The sequence below is a fragment of the Anser anser genome (assembly GCF_964211835.1).
Source record: "Anser anser genome assembly, contig: SUPER_W_unloc_3, whole genome shotgun sequence".
Lineage (NCBI taxonomy): Eukaryota > Metazoa > Chordata > Aves > Anseriformes > Anatidae > Anser > Anser anser.
Genome location: NW_028154229.1, coordinates 636,996 through 661,725, shown reverse-complemented (window position 1 = coordinate 661,725; position 24,730 = coordinate 636,996). Strand labels below are relative to the sequence as shown.

At 43.2% G+C, this 24,730-nt stretch overlaps 1 protein-coding gene across 12 annotated transcripts in view; it reads left to right on the top strand.

Moving 5' to 3' along the window:
- Positions 1 to 24,730, top strand: part of LOC310888892 (E3 SUMO-protein ligase PIAS2-like) — a 49,077-nt gene that overhangs the window by 11,091 nt on the left and 13,256 nt on the right. For 11 of the 12 annotated variants that reach the window (XR_014576243.1, XR_014576244.1, XM_083852518.1 and 8 more), the window contains 9 exons: positions 1,953 to 2,427; positions 6,831 to 6,915; positions 8,122 to 8,172; positions 8,298 to 8,388; positions 19,398 to 19,532; positions 21,884 to 21,989; positions 22,601 to 22,674; positions 23,535 to 23,695; positions 24,282 to 24,415. Coding sequence is in view for 10 of the 12 variants with exons in the window: in XM_083852518.1 (XP_083708644.1) it covers positions 1,953 to 2,427; positions 6,831 to 6,915; positions 8,122 to 8,172; positions 8,298 to 8,388; positions 19,398 to 19,532; positions 21,884 to 21,989; positions 22,601 to 22,674; positions 23,535 to 23,695; positions 24,282 to 24,415 (1,312 nt within the window). In the remaining 2 variants the exon portion in view is untranslated. Of the gene's footprint in view, positions 1 to 850; positions 989 to 1,952; positions 2,428 to 6,830; positions 6,916 to 8,121; positions 8,173 to 8,297; positions 8,389 to 19,397; positions 19,533 to 21,883; positions 21,990 to 22,600; positions 22,675 to 23,534; positions 23,696 to 24,281; positions 24,416 to 24,730 lie in introns of those variants that run through there. The other variant, XM_083852513.1, reaches the window with a different exon arrangement.

Genomic DNA, 24,730 nt, shown 5'->3' with positions numbered 1-24,730 from the left:
GGAAATTGCCTAGGAGAATCTGGATGATTTTATGTCTCTCTGAATAGAGAGCTCCTTCAGAAGTGCCAGGGATGCACCTATGCCAGTGTACTTGGTTGCTCTGATCAGGGGAGAGGACCACTTCCTCTTGGGTAGTATCTCTTGTTTTAATGAGGATCTTTCTGTGTATAAACTTCATGGTTCAATCCTCTCTTCCACAATGAACTTTGATAACCAAGTAAATAGCATTATTTCCTTTGATAACCAAGTAAATAGCATTATTTCCTTTGATAACCAAGTAAATAGCATTATTTCCTTTGAAGTGATATTTTGGATGGTACCAGAGTATGATATGAAAGGACAGGAAGCTTTGTCATGGTCTGGTAGAATCAGTTAAATTGGTTAAATAGTGAGTTACTTTGAAATGGTGTACCTTTAAAGCAGTTTCTGTCTTGCTGTGCCATTCTTTCAAGAGTGAAACCTGATGTGCCTGACTCTGATCAGTCATGCATTTAACATGCTGCCTGAAATCAAGGATGTCTGTAGTGGGTTTATGTGGCAAGGTTTTGGTAGCAGGGGGGCCATAGGGGTGGCTTCTGTGAGAAGAAGCTAGAAGCTGCCCCATGTTAGGTAAGGGCCCCACTGCTGACCAGAGCTGAGCCAATAAGCGATGTTGTTTTGCACCTCTGTGAGAGCATATTTAAGATGGGGGGGGGGGAACGCTGTGCCACACAGCAGCTGGGAGAGTGAGGGGAGTGAGAAACAGCCTTGCAGGTGCCAAGGTCAGTGAAGAAGGAGGGGGAGAGGTGCTCCAGGCACCGGAGCAGAAGTCCCCTGCAGCCTGTGGTGAGGCCCATGGTGAAGCAGGTTGTCCCCCTGCAGCCCACGGAGTACCACGGTGGAGCAGGTGGACCTGCACCGATGGAGACTGGGGCCTGTGGAGGGCCCCCGCTGGAGCAGATTCCGGGCCGGACCTGTAGCCCGTGGAAAGGAGCCCACGCAGGAGCAGGTGACCTGGCAGGAGGTGCTGCCCGTGGGGGATCCGGGTTGGAGCAGTGTGCTCCTGAGGGATGGACCCTGTGGTACAGACCTATATCTGGAGCAGTTCTTGAAGAGCTGCTGCCTGTGGGAAGCCCACGCCGGATCAGTTTGGAAAGGACGGCATCCCGTGGGAGGGACCCCACAGCACAGGGATGAGAGTGACTGAGAAGGAGCGGTGGAGAAGAAGCGCTATAGACTGACCATAACCCCCATTCCCCTGCGCCGCTCGGGGGGGAGGAGGTGGAAGAGGGTGGATGGGGGAAGGTGTTTTTGGTTTCTTTCCTTTGTTTCTCACTTCTCTAGCTTGTTAGTAATAGGCAATAAATCTTACTGTCTCCCTACTCTGAGTCTGTTTTGCCCGTCACGATAACTGTTGAACAATCTCCCCATCCTTATCTCAACCCTTGAGCCTGTTTCATTGTATTTTCTCTCCCTTTCCCTTTGAGGAGGGGGAGTGAAAGAGTGGTCATGGTGGAGCTTGGCCACCCGCCCGAGTAAAACTGCCACAGTGTCTCAGAATAAGCTATGCAGAACTTAAAAGACTTATTTTATTTCTTAAAATGTGCTGGAGAACAGATAACACTGATTCATCTTTTTTTTTTTTTTTCACGAAGTGAGATATTTTGTATCAGATGATGCTTCTAGTTTCCTGTGGAGTTAGGATAGCATTGCATTGTTTTTTTGGTGTTGAGAGTAGAAACAACTACAAGTCCTTATAACCAATAACACAACCAAGCTCAGCCTTCCTGGACATGTTACTACTTTGCTTTAAGTTAACTGTACTATTGTTCTGGGTTAAGGGTATGGGTAGTATCTAAGATGACTGGGGAAGAACTGGAATGATGGAAGTTCATATCTTCACCATGCCCTTCAGAACAGATGACTTACTGTAGTGTTGGTTCACTTACGCTTCTCTTGATTTATCTTTCCAGAGTATGGTATCAAGTTTTCGTGTGTCTGAACTGCAAGTGTTGTTGGGCTTTGCTGGACGTAATAAAAGTGGACGGAAACATGACCTCCTGATGAGGGCACTGCATTTACTGAAGAGTGGCTGCAGCCCAGCAGTTCAGATAAAAATCCGAGAACTCTATAGGCGTCGGTACCCAAGGACGATTGAAGGACTCTCAGACTTATCAGCTATAAAACCCATCGTTTTCAATTTGGACAGTAGTTCCTCTCCTGTGGAGCCTGACCTGGCTGTTGCTGGGATTCACACGCTCTCCTCTACTTCAGTCTCGCCTCAGTCTCATTCCTCCCCTGTCAGCTCCGTGCTTCTCCAAGACACTAAGGCTCGCTTGGAGATGCAGCAGCCGTCCCCTCCGATTCCACCTGTTCATCCTGACGTTCAGCTGAAAAGTCTGCCTTTTTATGATGTGCTAGATGTGCTCATAAAACCTACAAGTCTAGGTAAGTGTTTGATAGTACTGCAGGTTGTTTAATTTGGAGGATAGGTATTGCTTATGACAGTACAAAGTCCAGGCTTAATTTTTTTTTCCAGCTGGGGAAAAGTGGAAATTCCCTTCCCTTCTTAGTGCTGGCCCTGCCCTTTCTCTGCATCTTGCCCCCCAAAGTGCCAAGCCCCACTTTAGTAATAATAACAAGTATTCTGTTCTGCTGATACTCTACATTTAAAGATAAACGTGACTCTCTTTTCAGTATTAAGTTACTTCTGTCTGAATGATTTGGACCTAAAGTATCTGTTTGATACAAGGGAGGAACACCTCTGTCAGGGCCAGCAGGAGAAAAATTTCAGGGTCAGTAGTTAAGTTCCTGCAGTGTAAGGAGAACAAGTTCACTGTTTTGTTCGCTTGTATTTATCTCATTGCAACAGAGGCAACAGTTCTGCAGGTTCTGGCATCTTGCACTGAGATGCTTTCTTTGGGCATCAAATGCTGAATTTTGTGCTTGGTTTAGTGGTGGTTTCTCAGTCTGCTGGTTGTTGCCATACTGGATGTTAAAATGCAGAGAAGATCTTTGTCTTCCAAACAACCCAAAGTCTGAGTTAGCTTACTCAAATGCCTCATTCTTGAGCCTATTTATTTGGAAATAGGCTTGAAATTCAACCTGTTTTACCTTATAGGGTAGCAAATGTTCTGTAATGATTTAGTAATACTGTTTAGAAATGCTGTTAGCATTTTGCAAGTTGTTTGCATCCTGCTAAACTCTTTAGTTTCTTAAGTGATAAGTGTCTTAGGTTGTGACTTGTACCTAAGTGAGGTATATGCTAGTCATCCTCCAGTATCTAAAGCAGCAAGCATTACTAGCAAGCGTTCCTTACGCTACTTGTAGTCACTTGTGCTTGTGTCATGACACCCTGTTAGGGAGAGGGTCCCTCTCCCTGTTTTGGGTCCCTCTCCCTATTATTGTCCTAATGCATGGATGGGCTTGATATTAATGTGTGCTTTGGTATCGGCTGACTCTACAGCTCATCCTGGCTTCCTCCTCCTCCTTACGTGCAGTCTGTACAGTAGCTGAATATATTAATTATATTCCTTAATAATCCTGTATTACAGGACAACTGTTGGCTCATAGTTAACCAGGCTTGTTGCCAGCCGTGTGGTCACCTTCTCCCATCTAATGTGGTGTGTCCTCTGCATTGTATTTCTGTTATGCAGTTACTGGTTCTGGTCAATGATATCTGGAGGTGGCAGTAGTATGCTGGAAAACTATCTGTAACAGCTGTCTTCAGTTTTGGAAATGCTTGCTTCTTAAAATGAATGCTTCATCAGGGTGTCACTGTGTTATAGTTAAAGTTGCATGAAAATCTTCTTTTCCTTGAAAACCGTAGGCTCTCTTGGTGTTGCACAGCTCTCATAGAAGTACGGTTATCTGATTCTGCAATGTCTGTATGTGGGTGTGTTGTGGTTTAACCCGGCCGGCAGCTAAACATCACACGGCCGTTCGCTCACCCTCCCCCCTCCCTCTCTGGGATGGGGGAGAGAAACAGGAAAGTGAAGCCTGTGAGTTGAGATAAAGACATTCATCTATGGTATGTAGCAATCATGGCAGTGATGACATACAGTATTATATAATAATTAACATACTGCAATTCAACTCATGGGCTATTCTCACCCAGTATTAAATCCCCTTGAGGTACACACCGGACCTCCCCATTCTTTTGCATTACCCACCAAGTGCATCCAGGTCCCTGAGCAAAAGCAATTCCACGAATGGGTTTGCCTTTTCCTGAGGCAGGAGTAGCCCAGACTGTTTTACCCAGCATGTTTCTTACGTGCACTACAGGAACTTTATCCCCTTCTACAGTGCGTAACAGGTTTGATTGGGCAGGTCCAGCTCGGTTGGCAGATCCCCTGGTATTGACTAACCAGGTGGCCTTTGCCAAATGTGTGTCCCAGTTTTTGAATATCCCAGCACCCATTGCTTTCAGTGTAGTCCTTAACAGTCCATTGTATCGTTCAACTTTTCCAGAGGCTGGTGCATGATAGGGGATGTGATACACCCACTCAATACCATGTTCTTTGGCCCAAGTGTCTATAAGGTTGTTTCGGAAATGAGTCCCGTTGTCTGACTCAATTCTCTCTGGGGTGCCATGTTGCCATAGGACTTGCTTTTCAAGGCCCAGGATAGTGTTCCGGGCGGTGGCATGGGGCACAGGATATGTTTCCAGCCATCCGGTGGTTGCTTCCACCATTGTAAGTACGTGGCGCTTGCCGCTGCGGGTTTGAGGGAGTGTGATGTAATCAGTCTGCCAGGCCTCTCCATATTTATATTTCAGCCATCGTCCTCCATACCAAAGAGGCTTTGACCGTTTGGCTTGCTTGATTGCAGCACATGTTTCACAATCATGAATAACCTGTGCTATAGTGTCCATGGTCAGGTCCACCCCTCGATCACGAGCCCATCTGTAGGTTGCATCTCTACCTTGATGGCCTGAGGTGTCATGGGCCCATCGGGCTATAAATAATTCACCTTTATGTTGCCAGTCCAGGTCCACCTGAGCCACTTCAATCTTAGCAGCCTGATCCACCTGCTGGTTGTTTTGATGTTCTTCAGTAGCCCGATTCTTGGGCACATGAGCATCTACATGGCGTACCTTTACAACCAGGTTCTCTACCCGGGCAGCAATATCTTGCCACAATGCTGCAGCCCAGATGGGCTTGCCCCTGCGCTGCCAGTTGTTCTGCTTCCATTGCTGTAACCACCCCCACAGGGCATTTGCTACCATCCATGAATCAGTATAGAGATAGAGAACTGGCCACTTTTCTCGCTCAGCAATATCTAAAGCCAGCTGAATGGCTTTCACTTCTGCAAACTGACTCGATTCACCTTCTCCCTCAGCAGCTTCTGCAACTTGTTGTGTAGGGCTCCATACAGCAGCTTTCCATCTCCGATGCTTTCCCACAATACGACAGGACCCATCAGTGAACAAGGCATATTTCTTCTCATTTTCCGGTAGCTTGTTGTGCAGTGGGGCTTCTTCAGCACGGACCACCTCCTCCTCTGGTGATATCCCAAAGTATTTGCCTTCTGGCCAATACCTGAGGATGGCAGCAGCTGGAGCTGCAGCTCTGTGTGAGGAGTGGGTAAATGAGAAGTGAGGAACGGCTTGCTGCGTAAATAATGAATTAGTGACTTTAGCGTGGGTTCATGAGCAAATTTGAAAGAAACCCTTATTAAATATTTTCAGATTGATATGGGTAGATCATAGTCCAAGTTAATAGATATGAGTGGCTGAGACATGGAATAAATGTGTGTTTAAGAATTCAGAAATCAAACGGGCACATAGGTCAGTGCTAGGAATATAGTTTGCTTCACTGCAGCTCTTTGAAAGGCATCTGTGTATGTATTCTTTTATGAGGCCATAAGAGCAGGTGTGAATGTGGGGTTTAGCTTTAATCCACCGCTTGGTACAGTAACAGTTTCAATTTTAAATGTGTGCCAATATTTTGAAATATAAAATGCTGTCTAACATGTGCATGATACCATGTATATGAATTGCTTGAGGAACGTGCGTGTGTTTTTATGCCACCTGGATTTGTCCTTTTTGTGTTTTCCAGGCAGATTTTTCTTCTCTTAATGTTATAGTGTATGTGACAGCCTAGCTTTTCCGTTTGGCTGGTCTAATGGTGTTGTTTTCAGGCTTGTTCTCCTTGCTGGATACTTTAAACTGTTGGACAAGTCCAGTCTACCTTTATTTCAGGTCAAGTTTTCTAACTATTCAAGTGAAAAGAACTATGTACATACTATAAATCCTTAATACAGAAATACTATTGCCTGCCATCACTGACAGACAAGTAGGATTCTGATATGCAAGTTATCTTTATTTCTGGCACCATCCCTCCCCAAAGTTTAGTGCTGAGTATTCCCAGATGCAGAGTGCAGCTGGCTTCTTTAGCATTAGGAGTTGTTCCCTACCTTCCTCCCCAACAACTTAGCTACATTTAGCTGTTTCTGCACTGAGTAATTTTCCAGCCGTTCATTAATAGCTTCTGGGGTGCACTTTCCTATTATAGTACCTTAAAATAGTTGTAAACATCTCTCTGGTGGTACTTTCTCCAGGTATCCAGTGTTATATTTTGTTGTTTGTACCTTTCTTCCCCTGAGGATTACAGTGCAGGTTGCTAAGCTTCTTTAGTACTGAAAAGTAATGTGATATTAGCCATCTGAATATAGCTGAATGAATGATTTGTTCCATTGCTTTCCTGTTGACAGTGGCTTGCAGTTCAACAACAATTTGTGTTTTGAAATGACTTGTGCCTTGTTTCAGGAAAAAACTCACTTGCAGGTCCTGTTCTAATCAATGATTTTAGTCATCATGGCTAAACCTCCTCTTGTCTCTCTTTTTCTAGTACAGAGCAGTATTCAGAGGTTCCAAGAGAAGTTTTTTATCTTTGCTTTAACACCTCAGCAGGTCAGAGAAATCTGTATTTCCAGGTAAGAAGTGTTTGGCATAGTGTGGTAACCACTTTTACAAAAGTTCAGGACAAGGGGATTCTTTTCTCTTTATTTTTTGATGCGTCCCATAAGCTTGCAGGTGGGGAATGATGATCCTCACAATAGTTATGCTGAATTAATCTGTTCTGGCTGCTTCTGGAATTAGCACAGAATTTTTATGTAGTTGGGGTAAATCTGATGCCATTGAGGAGTTGACAATTATTTGAAACGGTAATTGTTACTATTTAGAGAGGTGGTAGGCTTTTATTCCCTGCATGTTTCCTGGCTGCAGGAATGGAAGGCTGCTTTTATCTCTTGTCCCGGGATTCATGTTATTACAGGACCTGTGATGTGAACAGAGTCTTTTTGGATAGCAAAAAAACTGTCCCCCCCACAGCATCATACTTTTGTTACTATAAGCCGTTGACAGAACTTGGTGATCCTGAAATCCTGCTTAACTTGCAGTACTTAATCGGGGTGTCACTCATAAGATTTGTTCATAACTTAATAAAATGTTGTGGTTTAACCCGGCTGGCAGCTAAACACCACACAGCCGTTCGCTCACCCTCCCCCCTCCCTCTCTGGGATGGGGGAGAGAAATGGGAAAGTGAAGCCTGTGAGTTGAGATAAAGACAGTTTATTAAGACAGGAATATAATAATAATAATAATAGTGATAATGATAATAGTATTAATAATAATAATGTGTAAGAAAACAAGTGATGCACAATGCAATTGCTCACCACCCGCTGACCGATGCCCAGCCTATCCCCGAGCAGCCGGCCCCCCCACCCCAGCCAGCCACCCCTATATATTGTTTAGCATGACGTCAGATGGTATGGAATACCCCTTTGGCCAGTTTGGGTCAGCTGTCCTGGGTCTGTCCCCTCCCAGCTCCTGCTGCACCCCCAGCCTGCTCGCTGGCAGGACAGAGCAAGAAGCTGAAAAGTCCTTGGCCTGGTGTAAACACTGCTCTGCAACAATTAAAACATCAGCATGTTATCAGCGCTCTTCTCATCCTAATCCAAAACATAGCACCCTACCAGCTACTATGAGGAAAAATTAACTCTGTCCTAACTGGAACCAGGACATAAAATAAGAGCAAAACTTAGTGATGGGATAGGTGTTCTAGTTCTTTCTGCATATGACTGGATTATGAGACCTGCTGTCTAAATAGGTGCTTCTCTTTTCCTTTCTCTCTGTCATAGGGACTTCTTGCCAGGGGGCAGGAGAGATTACACAGTCCAAGTTCAGCTAAGGTACCTTTTTCATGATATTCCCTTTATGTTATATTAGCTAATCAAGAAGTTATGTCTTGATGTTTGTGGAGACGCATGAATGTAGTGACACTTGAAAATTATGCTTTCTCTTTTTTGGGATATAGGTTATGCCTGGCAGAGACAAGCTGTCCTCAAGAAGATAATTACCCTAATAGTTTGTGCATTAAAGTAAATGGGAAGCTGTTTCCATTGCCGGTAAGCTTGTGCTTGTACATATTTGTGGTTTCTTTGACTTGGGGTGTTTGTCTTTCTGTAATGCTAGCTTGCTAAAACAATCCAGCACTTCATTATCACTCAAATTTCTCCTGATATTGTTAACAAATGCACAGATGGTGTGCCTCTGTGAGGTAGCCATTACTGCTATCAGCTGTGATACAGCCATCGCATGGCTTAATTACATTTTAGCCAATTGTAGTAAGCCTCATCTGTGCAGGTAATACAACAAGAACACGAGAAATCTTCTTTATGGGTCTTAAAATTGAGTTTGACTTGATTGGCAGTAGCCCTCACTGGTTAGTATATCTATTTGTGTACTGGTGCGAGTTCCTACTCGTTGTGAGGAAACATCTTGTGGATGTTTGTATACTGTTCTGCACCTCTCTGGTTAGAGCAGTGTTCATTGCATAGATGAAGAGCAGGCATGTTGTAGGGCTCCCAGCAGTTGCTGGAATAGAACGATGTTAGCAGTCAGGCACTTTGGTTTCTACTGTAAAAATTACTGGGTGGGCAGGGCCACCTTGAGTCTTGAATATATACGAAAAGGGAGAAGTATTCTTATTTTTGAACAGATCTCTGAAACAGGTATTTCTGTACAACCGAAGGGGGGAAACTGTTACCCAATTCATTCTGAAATGCTTCTGGAAGATGGAAAAAGAGTGTTTTCAGCAGTATATGTAAAATGTTTGATGGGAATGGAGGTGTGAAATGTTATCCACCTTCTTGGCATGTCAGATATGTTTATCATGTCCTGTTCTTCCCTTGTGCTGCCTCCCCTTCACGTGCAACCATGGCTTTCTTGCCTCTCAACCTAAATGATTCCACCTAGCTTCTGTTCTACCTGCTTCTATAACGATTGCACCACTCTTCTGTCTTCAGCATCTAAAAGTGTTTCTTTGAGACATTTCCTGGTCAGTACTTCCTGCAGACACAAGCTGTTCTGTGATAAACTTGGAGGCTTTCCTTTCTTCAAGCAACCCAAAAGAATTGGGTCTGATGTTATCCTGTGGATATCAATGACTGATTCTTCTCAGTCCTGTTAATGTATCTTATACCCGTTACACTGTGTTATGCTATCCATTTTATGTGTAACATGCTACAGTTGTAGCAAAAATTGTCTGTGATTTTTGGATTTAAATCTGAAGCAAAGTGAAAGTCCTGTAGGTTCTTTCTGCACACTGTAAGGGCTTGTTGTTCTGTTCAATAGAAACTTTAAGTGAGGAAGTAAATAAATGACTTGGCAACTTTTCTGCCTCAGAGACAGCAATTGTCCAATTCAGTAATGTTAAGTAACTAATCGGTGATACCAGGCTCTGTTGTCAACTTGTACAATTCTTAAATTAGTACTGTTCTGCCTTTTCCTTGTATAGCAGTTCATGCCTCTGCAGATGTCTGAATTATTCTAGGTTATCTCCTTGGCTACGATTCTTATCAGAAACTTCAGAGAAGTACTGCCAGTGTGCCAATACTGGTTTAGGTTGTGCCAGCTCGTGCTACCACAGTGTTTTCTTGTGTTCCTGCAACTGTCTGTGTCCACTTCTTTTCAAGTCAGAAGACACACTGTAAGAATAAACATGGAGCATTGCATGCTGGTGTCTCGGCAAGTAACAAGGGTTTTATACATAATGTCTACAGCAGGTGATTCTCCTGTTGCCTTTTCATGTGAGTGTAGGCAAGACAAAACCAAAAAGTCCAAAGAAGTAACTTGCTTTTCTTCCAAGGAAACCTCTCTAGACCACTACAGGTCTCTTTCAAAGGACAAAAATGAAATCTGTTGAGGCAGGCTGGAAATGACCACATGGAAGAGCAATCAGACTTTCTTTTGATACTTTTTTTGGTTATAGCAGTCCACATGTTTTGACTGTTATGGTTCTTGGAAGAAGTATGGAAGACTTAAACCCAAATAACTCTGGCACATGCTAGCTGCTAGAATTGGCAGCCTAACTGAGTAGTATTAGGCTGTGCTGGTTGTGATAGGCAAGCAGAACATTCTCTCTTTGAGTCCCAGAAGGCTAGGAACAGAGACCTTAATGTGTTTTAGGAGTACAAGATTGAGTCTGACCCCTGAGGGTCTTCGCTTTGTGGGAGAAAACATCAAAAGCTTGACTGAAATGAAGCATGTGAGCAGCGGTCAGCCTTCAAAAAGGGAAAAATGGGAAATGTCAAGAAAAACCCAAACAGTTGCATTCTTTGCTTTTTTACACATCTGCTGCTTCCATATTGTGTGATAAAGCACACATGGGAAGACTCCTTGTAGCTACTGTTGCTTATCTGGGGCGAGAACCAGTTTCGGAAGACTTCTTTCAGCAATTGTTGTCCTCTGCTCTGTCCTGGCAGACCTGGGTCCCTGTTCTGTTGCTGCAGGTAGTAGCCCTGTGCAAATAATAAAGGGCAGTACTGAAGTACAGTCATAGGTGGGCTTTCCAGGGAAGAGTATGGGCTAGTGGTAGAACTGCTCTGGAAACCTGGTAAATGACATGACAACTACTGAGTCCTCCCTGGATTAAGGGCAGTAGTTATCCAGTGGTTATCCTATGGTATGCTCTTCCAGTAAGCAGAAGAGGCCTCCAGTTCTAAGTTGCATGAGATGACTTATGTGGCAAGACAAAAGATACAGCAGAATTTCTGCTGGTCTTGCTTATGTGCTAGCTATGAAGGCAAATACTTGAAAAAAAGAAAGTGTCTGGAAACTTCAAAAATACTGCCTAAATGCTATGTGAAAGATATTCCTAAAATTCTTCCTTGGAGCTAAGAATTAAATGAAACATCAAGGCTATCATTTCTGATCCTTGAAACGAATTAAAAATGGCAAGACAGTGTTTTATACTGGGTTGCCTGATCCACTGTTTGAAGAGGTGGCCTGGGAACGTTGGCTGTGCTGCGCTTCTGGTGCAATAAAACTCTGTAGAGATGCTCCTGCTCAGGTTCCCATCAAAGGCTGGAAGTTGTGTTGACTCTACTAGTACAGGAGCTTTTCAGATTGCTTTCCCGTATCGTTAGGTGAACACAGAACATGCGCTGTGTGCTCTGTGGGAGAGTTTCTGATGAAGTAGCATACATCAGCAATTGTTGCTTATTTCTAGTTTTTATTTTCCGAACTCTTCTTTCACAGTAACTCTGTTTTTAAGCATTACACCACGAATATGTGTGTTGCGAGAGAAATCTCAAATAATTTTCTTCAGACAGGATCTTCTGTGAAGGTATTTTATTCGCGATTGCAATGGCGGGCGTCCTGTCAATCAGGAGCGCATTTTAGTAAACAAATCATAACCTTTTATTCCCTGTTACCCGACACCTGATCACCTCCCCTGTTTCCTCATTGGCTGAGTACTACAGGTTCACAAGCTACTCGACGCTCCTCTATACCATATATGTACAATTTTTTTCAACCCTTTAATTTCTCCTTTTCCCATTTTTCCCCTTTCTTATGTTTTGAGAACCTGTGATCTTTGTTTTACTGTTCTCACACTGCTCATCCTGTTTTTCTCAAGCTTCCACCTTATTTTGGAACAGTGAGGCCTTCTACTGTCCGCTTATCTACTTAGCGTTTCTCCTTATTATGACTACACAACTAACGTGGAATACAGAAAATTAGTTCTGTACTGCAAAAACACAACTTAGTTTCTCACAATTCCTCCCTCTTCTTTTCTTACTTCTATTGTTGTTTTTGCACCTCTTCACATACCGCGCTCTTGAGTTTTTCCAACATTAAGGTGCAATATTCTTCTTTGGATGTCACGGGGGATGATAGATATACAATGCCATTATTATTACAATACCAACAAATAGTTGTTTGAGCCAATTCTATTCAGGTAATCACGAAATTAGTTTCTCCCAAAAGTTTCTAAATCCCCAGGAAGTGTCATCTTGAACTACTCTATGTAAGATCTTGTTGTGTTTTTGTTTTTTTTTTCCCAAATATTTTTGAGATCAGTCAAATTCGTCCCATTTGATCTACATATATACAGCAACTAGTATTAATTACAGTGCACGCTCCTCCTTATGAGGTTATTAATAAATCTAATACCATTCAATTCTAGAGTACTATTTTTGCAAACTTATCTAACTTATTTTCTAGTTCTTCAATTATAGCTGAGATATTTACAATAGCTTTTTCTAATTCACTCACCCCTAACCGAGGTAAAAACCACCTTGCAAAACTGTGAAATGCTAGAGAATTTTACTAGAGGATTATCTGGAGTCCGCTTAATTCTGTGTGTGGTCTCAAGTTGCTTTGGCTTTGTGGGTCTTCAGTAATAGTTACATTTGGAATTATTGCCTCCAGGGTGCAAGCTCCCTTCCATCCTAGGGGCAACACCTTCCTGGCTTTATTGCCATATTGCCACGTAGCCAGTACCACCCCTTGCCATTCGGGACAGGCTATCCGGTTACAGGATTCTCATGTTGTATCTGGTGTGCATTATGTATATTAGCATTCCCGTGGCTACCATATTCAGTACAGTATGGATTATTCCCTACTTCATGGATATTTCCACACCCAGGGTCAGTACTATTGCCCCCTGAGTTTTCTATCAATGTTGTTTAAAAGGCACCTTTGATAACACAGTATATTGTAGCCAGGACTATGTGTAGGGAGCTCAACTTCAAAATCTATTCCTTCCCAGGACTATGTATGATCTGTCATTTTTAGAAATCTAGAGAATCCAGACACAGTTGCTGCTGGAAATAGCAGTCAGGGACAAGGCCTTTTCAATCTTTCTAGGCATCTGGGTGCAAATCCAACAATTATTTCGAGACAGAACTTGAGAGATGTTCTGGATTAATTGGAAATGCTGGTTTTTCCCTCCATCCTATCGCTAATCCATTGAGAATAGGTATTACTAAGATAAACCTAAAATACATCATTTTTATATATATATATATATATATACACACACCCCTACAATAAAAATCACAAACTAATAAGGATTCTTCTGGTGGGGATTAAATACCCCCCTTTCTCCCGCTTCCAGGGAGTGTTCCCTGGAAACACTCCAATTCTGTGTCATTCAATCCCTTTTACTCATTAATTCATTAAGAATTCTTCTAAGGAGAAGTTAAAGGTTTACAATAGATAGTTTTAACAGTTTTAACCTTAAAAGTCTTTGTTAATGCAGTCTCTCAGGTATCAGGGTTAACTGATGCTTTTACCCAGGAATGAGTCCACCCTTTCTCAGCTGTTCTTACTGTCGTCTCAGTAGTCAGGAGCACTTGGAACAGTCCGTCCCACTCAGGGTGCAGTTTCAATTCTCTCCATGTTCGCATCAGAACCCAATCTCCTGCTCGGAATGGATGGATCAGGACTTCCAAGGGTGGGGTTTGAGCTAACAGTCCACGGGTCCTGAGAGATGACAAAGAGGACGACAGCCCGAGTATATAGTTCTTAAGAAAAGCATCTTTTGTCTTATTTTGAGGTAATTCATTCCCTTTGTCCATGTACAGCAATCCAAATAATATTTCATATGGTGAAACTCCCACATCTTTTCTTGGTGCGGTTTGAATTTGGAGAAGTGCCAAAGGTAAGCACTTTGTTTAGGGAAGCTGAGTTTCCAGAACTTAGTCAATTGCTTCTTTACTGTCTGATCCTCTCCACCCTTCCAGAAGAGGAAGGATGCCAAGGAGTGTGAAATTTCCACTGAATTCCTAGAGTCCACATTAGCCCTTGCAATATTTCTGACATAAAGCGATTTCCTTGATCGGAGTCACTATTTTCAACAATTCCATACCTGGGAGTTACTTGTTCTAGAGTTACTTTTGCTACTGTGTTCGCAGTAGCAGATACTGAAGGGAAAGCTTCCACCCACCCTGACAAATGATCTACCGAGACTAATAAGTATTTAAATCTACCTACTCTAAGGAGTTCTGTAAAATCTACCTGTACATTTTGGAAGCGTTGAATTCCTGGTTCTCGCCCCCCCCCTTTGGGCTGACTGCGGATAATTTTCCTATTTACCTTCTGACATACTACACAACTCCTGCAAACTTGTTCAGCCAGAGTATATATTCCTACACATACACATTTCTGTAGCACAGCGTCACACGTTGCTTGAATTCCCCAATGACCCTCTTGATGTAAAACAGTTAATATTTGCCTCATTAGTACTTTATTGAGCAGTTCTCTCTTATAAGGGAGTATCTGTTTTCCTTTGGACTTTGTGACTCCTAATTCCTTAAAAACCTCTTTCTCTGAAAAAATATTTAGTTCTTTTTAGTTTTGGGTAGGGGTAGCTCAAAAATTCCCTGAATCCTCTCTGGATTTATTCTTCATTCCCCCTCAGACGCTAGATGCCCTAAATGTGTGACTTCTCTTTCTATGAATTTTAATTTATTTTCCAATACTTTCACGCCCTGTTTTCCCAGAAAGTCGAATAGCTTGTTAGTGGCTTCCTTCACAACTGTTTTCTCCTGTCCTGACAATAAAAGATCATCCACATATTTGTAACAGTAATACCTCCTTGGGAGGTTGTAATTGCTCCAAAATCTGCTCTAGAACTTGCCCAAATAAATTGGTGGCCCTGTAAACCCCTGAGGTAAAATTGTCCATCTATATTGCTGCTTCCGCCCCATTTCAGAGCCTTTCCCCTCAAAGGCAAATATATCTTTGCTCTCAGGGTCTGAGAGCAGCCCACTGATAATACTGTTATTCCAGCCTAACAATTTACTATGTGAATGCCCAATTTAATTATCAAATCCTTTCCCAACAAGTTAGTCCCTGCCTCGGTGCATACAATAATTGCCCAGTGATCATTCTATCCCTAGTCTCAGCTTGGTGTACCCAAAAAGTGGCACTGTTATCCCAGTCCCTTCTACCCCCATCACATTTAGGGTTTCATTAGTTAATTTAAGCCTTGATACTTTACAGGCCAGTAATGACCTAGCTCCCTCAGTGTATTGGGTTCACATGGCAAGGTTCTGGTAGCAGGGGGGGGCTGCAGTGGTAGCCCCTGTGAGAAGAATCCAGCAGCTGCCCCATGTTAGATAAGGGCCAGTTTCAGCTGGCTCCAAAGGGGCCCACCACTGCCCAGAACCAAGCCATGAGCAATGCAGTTTAAATCTCTATGAGAGCATATCCAAGAAAAGGAAAAAAAAAAAAAAAATGCTGCACAACAGCAGCTGGGAGAGTGAGGAGTGAGAAACCTCCCTGCAGACACCAAGGTCAGTGCAGAGGAGGGGCAGTGCAGTGCAGAGCAGAGGTGCTCCAGGTGCTGGAGCTCAAAGCCCCCCCTGGGGGCTACAGAGAGGCCCCTGGTGGGGAAGGCAGACCCCCGCAGCCCATGGTGTACCGCAGCGGAGCAGATCTCCACGCTGCAACGCAACCTGTGGAGAGGTGCCCATGCAGGAGCAGGTGATCGGGGGGAGGGGGGGGGGTTGGACCCCAGGGGGTCCCAAGCCAGACCAACCCGGTCCTGATGAATAAACCCCATGGCACAGACCCACGGCTGGAGCAGCTCCCAAAGAGCCTGTTTTTCGCTGCCTGTGGAGAAACCCACACAGGACCAGCCCAGGAAGGTCGGGACCCCCACAGCAGAGCAGGGGGAGAGAATGACTGTGAAAGAGCAGTGGAAACAAAGCACCACGGACTGACGGCAGCCCCCACTCCTGACCTCCCCCCATGCCACTCATGGCAGGGAAGAGGTGGAAGAGAGTGGATGGGGGAAGGTGCCCCCAGCTTGTTTCTCTGTTTCTCACTGCTCCAGCCTGTCAGCAATAGGTAGTAAATTTTATTAATCTTCCTATGCTAAGTCTGTTTTGCCCCTAACGATAATTGTAGAGTGATCCCCATTGAGGTACACTTGAGTTGCCCTTGAGGTATGCTTTTTCATTTATCAGGGAACTAGCTTTCTGAGAAGCCCTGACTCCCCTATTCTGAATTTATAACAGCAGTCTCTCCTCCTTCTTCCACTCCGGATATTCCTATTTGAAGTGGCTGGCCTGGCCACACTTAAAACATCTTCTCAAAGCCTGTCCCTGCTAGGATTTAGGCTGCAACACAGGTAGCTTTCCTTGTCTGTTATTCCTTCATCTCTCTTCCTCTCCTTTCCATCCTGGGCCCTCTATCTCCCCCTCTGCCTCACTACCCAGTACGCTGTGAATACCGTTTATTTCGCTCTCTGCTTTTCCTTCTCATCTCCCCTCCTGGCATACACCTTCATACTACCTGCACTGTTCACTCCATCCTCCCACCTTCTGGAGCTTTTTCTGTATATCTGGCCAGGCTTTAATCACAAAAGGAACTTTGAAGAGCCCTTGGGCTACTGGGTCCTCAGGATTCATCCCCGAGTACTTTCTCATTCTGACCCTGAGTCTCTCATAGGATTTCTGTGTTGTGGGTTGTTATTATCGCAGTTAGATAAGCGGATATTTCTGCTCTATCGGAATTACTCTTGGTGTGTGTGGGGGGGAGAGTGTTAGTTCTTTCCCATTCTTGCATAGCTGCCTGCCGAATCATTCCCCTCCTAAACATTCTTCTCCAGGGAATAACATACTCAAGATTGACATTTCCCCCCCAGGAATACAAATTAGGCCTTGGAAACGGATTTGACTGTTCTGCTAGGCCCTCAATTAAAGACTTCCATTTCCTTCTTAAAACTCCTAAACTCTCTGCTGGTAAGGGGGGAGTGGCATTGGCCCTGCATGGCCCAGCTGTCGTCCCCCCCCCTCTGCTCCTGCCACTCCACGCTCCCAGGTGCAACTTCTCCAACTTCTCCAGGGACAGCATCAATTGCAGTCCCTGTCTCCCCTCCTGGAGCAGCTGCTGTTGCCTCCAGTGCAATATTAGGATTATAGGGACCATAACTTGATTCCTCCTCTGAAAAAGGAGCCTTATTGTTTACATATAAATTCAAAGCCTGAATTTTCATCAGACCCGTATTTTGGCCAAAATACTGAAGTTCCTTTTATTGGCTTTTTAGGCCAGAGAATTACACAATATCTAACCATTTTTTTAATATGTTTTTAAAAATCTTTTTCCCTAGTTTTTGGGTTGTTTTTCCAAATCCTTGTCATTGTCCCAAAAGGACTATCTTTAGGCACAATTCCGGGGTCTCCACCCCCACCCTGCTGACTCTTGGAACCCTTAATCCCCAGCTCTTCCTGACATGCTGCTGTGGACTTTACCACCCACAGGGTACCACACGCCTTCACCTAGGATTAGGACAGAGGTGGGGTGTACTGCTGAGCACCTCACTTCACCGTGCTCGGGGTACCGTACACCTAAGGGCCCAAACCCCCGAGACTCTCTTTCACTCGTCTCTCTTTCGCTCCGTCCCTCTCCAGCTGAGGGGACTTCGTTCATCCCCTCGCGGGACTACAGAACCTTGAGGATCGGGACTCCACACTCGCTTCGCACTATAAGTGCGTCTCGTTCACGTTCCACACAAGAGTCTCCCCGAACCCAACCCGAGGCAAGATACGGTAAAGTTTCCATTACCTCGGTCTGGGTTATCAGCAGTAATCCCCGTGCCTGTTCCTGATCTGGGCTGGACTATATGTGGGCTGTGTCTGTGTATGTCAGTGCTGGCCTCCCTTCTCCCCAGAGCTTCGCAGAGCCTGTCTTCAGATTAACAGTCTCGGTCCTTTGCTGGCCGTACTGAGACAACCCACCACCCCCGACTGGACCGCTGAAATCAGCGGGGTGCACCTTCCTGTCTGTGGTGGCAAGAAATCTTCGGCAGGCGACAAGATCCCGGACGAGCCCTCAAATTGTGAGAAAAATCTCAAATAATTTTCTTCAGACAGGATCTTCTGTGAAGGTATTTTATTCGCGATTGCAATGGCGGGCGTCCTGTCAATCAGGAGCGCATTTTAGTGAACAAATCATAACCTTTTATTCCCTGTTACCCGACACCTGATCACCTCCCCTGTTTCCTCATTGGCTGAGTGCTACAGGTTCACAAGCTACTCGACGCTCCTCTATACCATATATGTACAATTTTTCTCTTTTTTCAACCCTTTAATTTCTCCTTTCTTATGTTTTGAGAACTTGTGATCTTTGTTTTACTGTTCTCACACTGCTCATCCTGTTTTTCTCAAGCTTCCACCTTATTTTGGAACAGTGAGGCCTTCTACTGTCCACTTATCTACTTAGCGTTTCTCCTTCTTATGACTACGCAACTACCTTGGAATACAGAAAATTAGTTCTCTACTGCAAAAACACAACTTAGTTTCTCACAGTGTTAACTGTGCTTTAAAAAATGTATTTTTTCAGTGTATTGTTTCTGGAGAGTTTCTAGTGTAGAACAGCTGTCTTGAACAGGATTAAATTTGGCAGTCAATTCTTCTGTGCAAGATGCAGGCTCCAGTCTCTTATTGGCATCCTGATGCAAGATGAGATCGAGATGAGTGGACTGCAGGATATCTGCTTGATCTCCAGATTCTGGGTTCTTGTTACAGACTGGCTGCTTTCACAGTGACAGTTGCAGGATGAGATGAATAAGCTGCAGTTGGGCCACGTGCTTCACATAGCACAAGTATCCTCTGCTTGAAGTGTGCTTGCGTAGAAGCAAAAGGGAGCTGGGTGGCTTCTAATTCAGTTGGCAAGCATTATGTGTCGTAAAACTACAGAAAGTGGTCCAGATTATTTATGCAGTTTTGAAGAATTTCTTAGTACCTAGTAGATTTTTTCTTCTGCTGACAACAACAAAGCCTCTTAGCTCTTAAATACTCCTGGTATTCTATGCATAGCTCATCTTCAGGGCCCTCACTGGAGTGTACAAATAACAACCTGTTGCTTATGAAGCTAGGTGTAGCTAATGCAAAGCAGACATCAAGGGGTTGTCGATCTCTTGGGACAAGAATTGAATTTACTGTTTCTTAAATAAGATCAATGAACCATTCTTTAGACATGAAGGACTGAATTAACAGTTTGTGACTTGCTGCCTTTTAAACTAATTTGCTGTTGGTTTTAAACTAATAAATTGTTTAAGTAGGTTTCAGAGTACAGAGGGGAGACTTGGTAATGCTTTTTGTTTTGTCTCTTCTTCCCGTAGGGATATGCTCCACCACCAAAAAATGGAATTGAACAGAAGCGACCTGGGCGTCCCTTGAATATAACATCTCTAGTTAGGTTATCATCAGCAGTGCCAAACCAGATTTCCATTTCCTGGGCATCTGAAATTGGAAAGGTAAGCTGTATGTTTTGTAGGATGTGGGCAGTAGTCTGAATAACCTTGTCTAGTGTTCCTTCTAACCCACTGCCGGCAAGGCATGTGGTGTTACAAAGTGGCTGTGTTTATTTTTGATGCTGGGAAACAAAGCTAGCTCTAGAAGTACAGTAGCTTACAGCAACACACAAAACTTGCATACAGGTTGCAAAGACTTCCGTATAGAGTTCATGTAGATGAGGAGTATGGCTTTCTTTGAGAGCTTTTTTGGGCAAGTTTGCCATTAGGGGTTGCCTGAAATATGTCAGAAATAGTCTTTTTGTGGTGTAAACACAGAACAGTTCAGACATAAAAGGGGAAGCTACTTTGTAGCCTGATGGTGTAATCATATGAACATGAGGTTATGTAGCCATGTCTTAAAGGTTTTTTCTCAGTTTTTTTGTGGCAATCTATTGGAGGAAGGCTTTTTAAAGTGACCAGATGTGCTAAGGCCCTGTGAGTGGGAGAGGAGACGTATATTTGCTCTTGATGCTTTTGTATTTTCTAACCAAATGATACCAAATAGTTCTACAAAAGGAATTTTTATTTTATAGGGAGAACTAGTTCATGGATATTTCCATCTTTTCTTTTGAGATTCCTTATTTTTATGTGAAAATGTCTTTTCTTCATTAAAACTGCACTTGTAAATAAGGTAAAACAGGTGGAATTTCCAGCTTGGAAAGCTCCTTGGTGGCAAGTTCCTGGGAAGTGTACAGGGAAGGTGTCAGGCTGCTAGTGCCAACTGCTGCAGGGTGATATATCTTGGTGATGCTGTGCTTGGGCCATAGTGGTGAGCATTCGTAAGGCAGGGTATCTAAGCCATGTGCCCATTGTTAAAAAGGAAGAGTATTCCTGGAAGTTGGGGTAACTTGAGAGGGAGCTGACTTCTTGAGTGCAGATATAGGGAGTAATGGAGACCTGGGGGGGGGGGAGAAAAGCATCTTCATAATGCAGTTCTTCATGGAGAGCTGCGCTGGGGTGGGGGGGGAAGTGTGTTGGAAGTGTGTTGGGCTTCAGTGGCAGGAGATGAAGCAGGTGGTGACAGGTGTGATACCTTTGGCTCTCCGGTCCCTGTAGGTAAATTTCTGGTTTTGGGGAAATGAGAAGTTATTAGTTTAAAAGGAATTGGCCCTTCAAATGGCCAGGTGACTGCTTAGGCCCTAGCTTTTCTAAGTAGAAGAACTTGCATAGCAGGCCTTTGCTATTCATCTTCTAAATGATGCTCCATGCTGTCCCCAAGGGTTTCAGCAGGCTGATACAGTAAGGGCTTATTGGCATCTACTTCTCTGATAGAGGAGGGCTTCTGAGAAGAGGAGGTATTCATCCCAGTCATCCCAGAGAGCTTATCTGGCTAGAGTCTGTAATATTAATCCTGTAGGCAATAAACACTACAAAGCAGTCTATCTTTGCGAGGATGGGGAAAGCAAGACATTTGTCTTAGTGGCTTCCTGTGCATTTTGATAACTTTATCTGTTCATCTAGGTAAGAGCTGTCTCTGGTATTGCTGGTAAAGGAGGAGCAGGGTGGTAGATGTTCTTAAAATTCCTGTGCAGTGTTTGGTTGTGTAAGAGCTACAAGAAGGTGGCTGGCAGGGAGTGGAAATGAGGGATTGCAGGTTGTGAGTGTTATGCAGATGAAACCATTATTATTCTGCAGTGGTAAGACTTGCAGATTCTTTTCCTCACTTGTGACCTTGGAGAGGAAATCCTGAACAAAGGAAGCTGGCAAGTGGCATGAATTAGGGAACAGCAGTAAATGCTAGGGAATATGGCCAGCCTGAGAGGAGTGGGTATGATATAATGAGGCTTGGTTTAAAAGCAGCAAGCTCAAGGTACAAAGAAATTGATGCTGTTGTGTGCCATTTGGAGGTGGTGTTTGCACCCAAAACAACGTCAATCATTTCTTTATAGCAAGTTTGTCTTTGAGCTCTGCTTTAAGAGAGTGACAGTGGAAAAAGGGAAATGTGTAGGAGACGAACACAAGAAGCTCTTACAGACTGCATGTTTTAAGAAATTGTATTGCCAGTCTAAGTCATCTTTTCAAGAAAAAGCACAGATTGTCTCTTGGTTGTGGAGAATATTTTTTGTAGTCAAGTCACAACTGGAGTGAGATAATTTGACTTGGATAGCAGAAGAATTCTGGCAGACTGCTGACTTTCATAGTAATGAAGTCATCTGTCAGTGCTTCACAAAGTATTTCCATAACTACCAAGCAAAAAATTCAGCATGATTTTTGTTTTTACTGTACGTTACAACCAGTGTAATAGTAACTTGTTGCTGTAGTAGAAGTACAGTGTTAAATCAATACTTCATCTTTAATTACTCTTTTTGTAGAATTACTCCATGTCTGTGTATCTTGTTCGTCAGCTCACTTCAGCTATGCTTTTGCAGAGGTTAAAAATGAAAGGTATCAGAAACCCCGATCATTCCAGAGCACTAAGTAAGTCAAATTAACCTTCCTGTTTGTCCTTACTGAGGGTGGTTGGCAGCTCTTTAAAACTAGAACTGGTAGTACTCAGGAGATTTGCAGCATTTTGAAAAGCAAGTCCATGCCCAGAGTATCAAAGGTTCTTTTTGCTGTTGCTGAGGTATCGTGCATTGATTCAGTGTAGGTCCCTAGCTAGGAGGGAGGAGTACTTAGGGATTTCATCTGAAATGTTCTCAAGAGAATTCTGAGAGCACTGCTTAGTGTAGTGGGCAGTGAGGTGCAGATAGATGGCCTAAATATGTGTTTTGTTCACCTGTATGTGCTGCTAATTGTCTTGTCTTTACACCTCACTCCCTGATGATTTTATCTCCTTGCATGTTGGGTAGAGTTTGTTCTACTGAATATTGCGGCCAGAACTGCATCTGCTGCACATCAAAACAGTCTCGTGATGCAGTTTGCCAGTTGCCTGTGAAGCTATTCTTATGTGGTATTTGCTCTGAACTAGCTTCCTTAAATGCTCAGGGCTTCTTAGATAGCTGGAAACAAAGTATATGTACTAGAGAATCAAGATTAGCATTTTAAATAGTTGTGCCCATCTCTAACTTCTTAATTTATTTTGGTAGTTAAAGAAAAACTAACGGCAGATCCTGATAGTGAGATTGCCACAACCAGTCTGCGGGTTTCTCTGATGTGTCCTGTAAGTAAGGCTGGAAATTACCATATACAGATTTGTGTTTTCATCTTTAGTGCAGAGTTGGTCTGCTTTTAAAACACCCTGCTTCAGAAACTTAACTGACTTCTGTTATACTGATTCATTAATGCAAATGAGGAGAAGAACCAACTATGGTTTAGACCCCTGAATACTTCAGCTGTAACGCAGTCAGAGTCAAGTTGCTACTTGTGTGTGTATTGAGGCCTTTAAAAGTAAAAGGAGTGATTTTGTACATGGAGGCATTGAGCCTACCTGGAAGGGTAATAGAATAATTAAGGGGCACAATGAGAAACAGAACTTCAGACCTCCTGGTCTTGGTGGTATTGCTTTTACTGCCAACTACTATAAAGGAAAAACAAACAGATCACCTAGCAACAAGGTGCTGCCGCCTTGGGTTTTCTCTTTCCAGGTAGAAACTGACCTTGTGTTTGTGACTGGTCTGTTTAAGTCTTACGCTGAAATGGGTATAATGCCATTCTCAGTTTAACGTAACTATAGCTCACAAAATAATCAAACCTTGAGGTATTTGGCAAAAAATGACAAAGTGGGTGCTTCAGTAGGTCTTCCTATTAAAAATAAAATCCTAGAAATAATGTTGATGCAGGTCCACTTGAAATGTTTCTGACAGTTCTTAACTTAGTAATAAGACTTTGAGGACTGCTGTATTGTTCATTCAGGTACCTTGTATGTGCTTTGGAGTGGATTTGCACGCAGTGACCTAGTGTTGGGCACTCTGTAATGAGAAGTGACTGTTACCTTGCTGGTTGCATCTGATTTCATTGTTAGCTATCCAGGTCTACTTTACTTTCTTTTCTTCTGACATTCTTTAAATGCACCTCCTGCAGCTGGGAAAAATGAGACTGACAATCCCATGCCGGGCTGTTACTTGCACACACCTGCAGTGTTTTGATGCTGCTCTTTATCTTCAAATGAATGAGAAGAAGCCTACCTGGATCTGTCCTGTCTGTGACAAGAAGGCAGCTTATGAGAGCCTAATACTAGATGGGTAAGAGACTGGGCTTGCAGAGGACAAAATTACTTCAGATTTTTCACATTGTACTAATTGTTTTTGTGACCTGAGGTTTAGCCATTTCTATTCTTGTTCTCAAAAGTACATTAGACTGGGAGGAACCATTAGAATCCTTTTGTTTCTATTCCCATGTAACAAACTGCAAGAAATCATCTTGTAACTGCATCATCAAACTCCTGAGCCTCAGCATATCCTCTCTGGAGAAAATCAAATGTGACACCTACGGATGTCTCCCTTTTACATGAACTATCTGCGAGGCTATTAACTCTTAAAATTTAGCTTATAAACTGTGTAAAACTTGATTGAAAGGGTGATTGCTTCTACTGCTGTATGGGAATCTCTAAACTGCGATAATGTTGGAGTAGAACATGGGTAGGTTGGGATAATTCTTTGATTTTGATGTATGGATGTCTGCAAAGGCTGTAACTGCAGGTCTTCAGGGAAGACAAATTAGGGGGAGAGTATGTACTGTAGGTCAGTGTTGATTGTAATCAACTTCTTAACTGTCTCCTTTTTGCTTAGGAAAAGCCTGGAATCAAAATCACTTAACTTTATTTTTCAGGCTCTTTATGGAAATCCTTAATGAATGTTCAGATGTGGATGAGATTAAATTCCAAGAAGATGGTTCCTGGTGCCCCATGAGGCCTAAAAAAGATGCTGTGAAAGTTTCAAGTCCACAGTGCACCAAAATAGAAAGTGAGTATGTCTTGGATATTGGTTGCAAACCACCAAAAAAGCTTGATGCCTTGAGACTTAATTGTAGCTGGGATAATGGGTATGGATGTTGATGTTTTTTGTGGGATGTGTGCGAAGTAACTTATTTAAACTAAAAAGAAAGGATTGTATCTCTAAAAATGTGCATTTGTGAGTTTTGTCTCTGTTCTTTATAATAGCACTTTAAAAAAAAAAAGTTGCTCTTGTTGTAGGTCCCTAAACTTAAGTGAAGATTAAAGCTTGTGCTCAATAATTCTCACACAGAATACTACTACTAATATTACTAATAAAACTGTT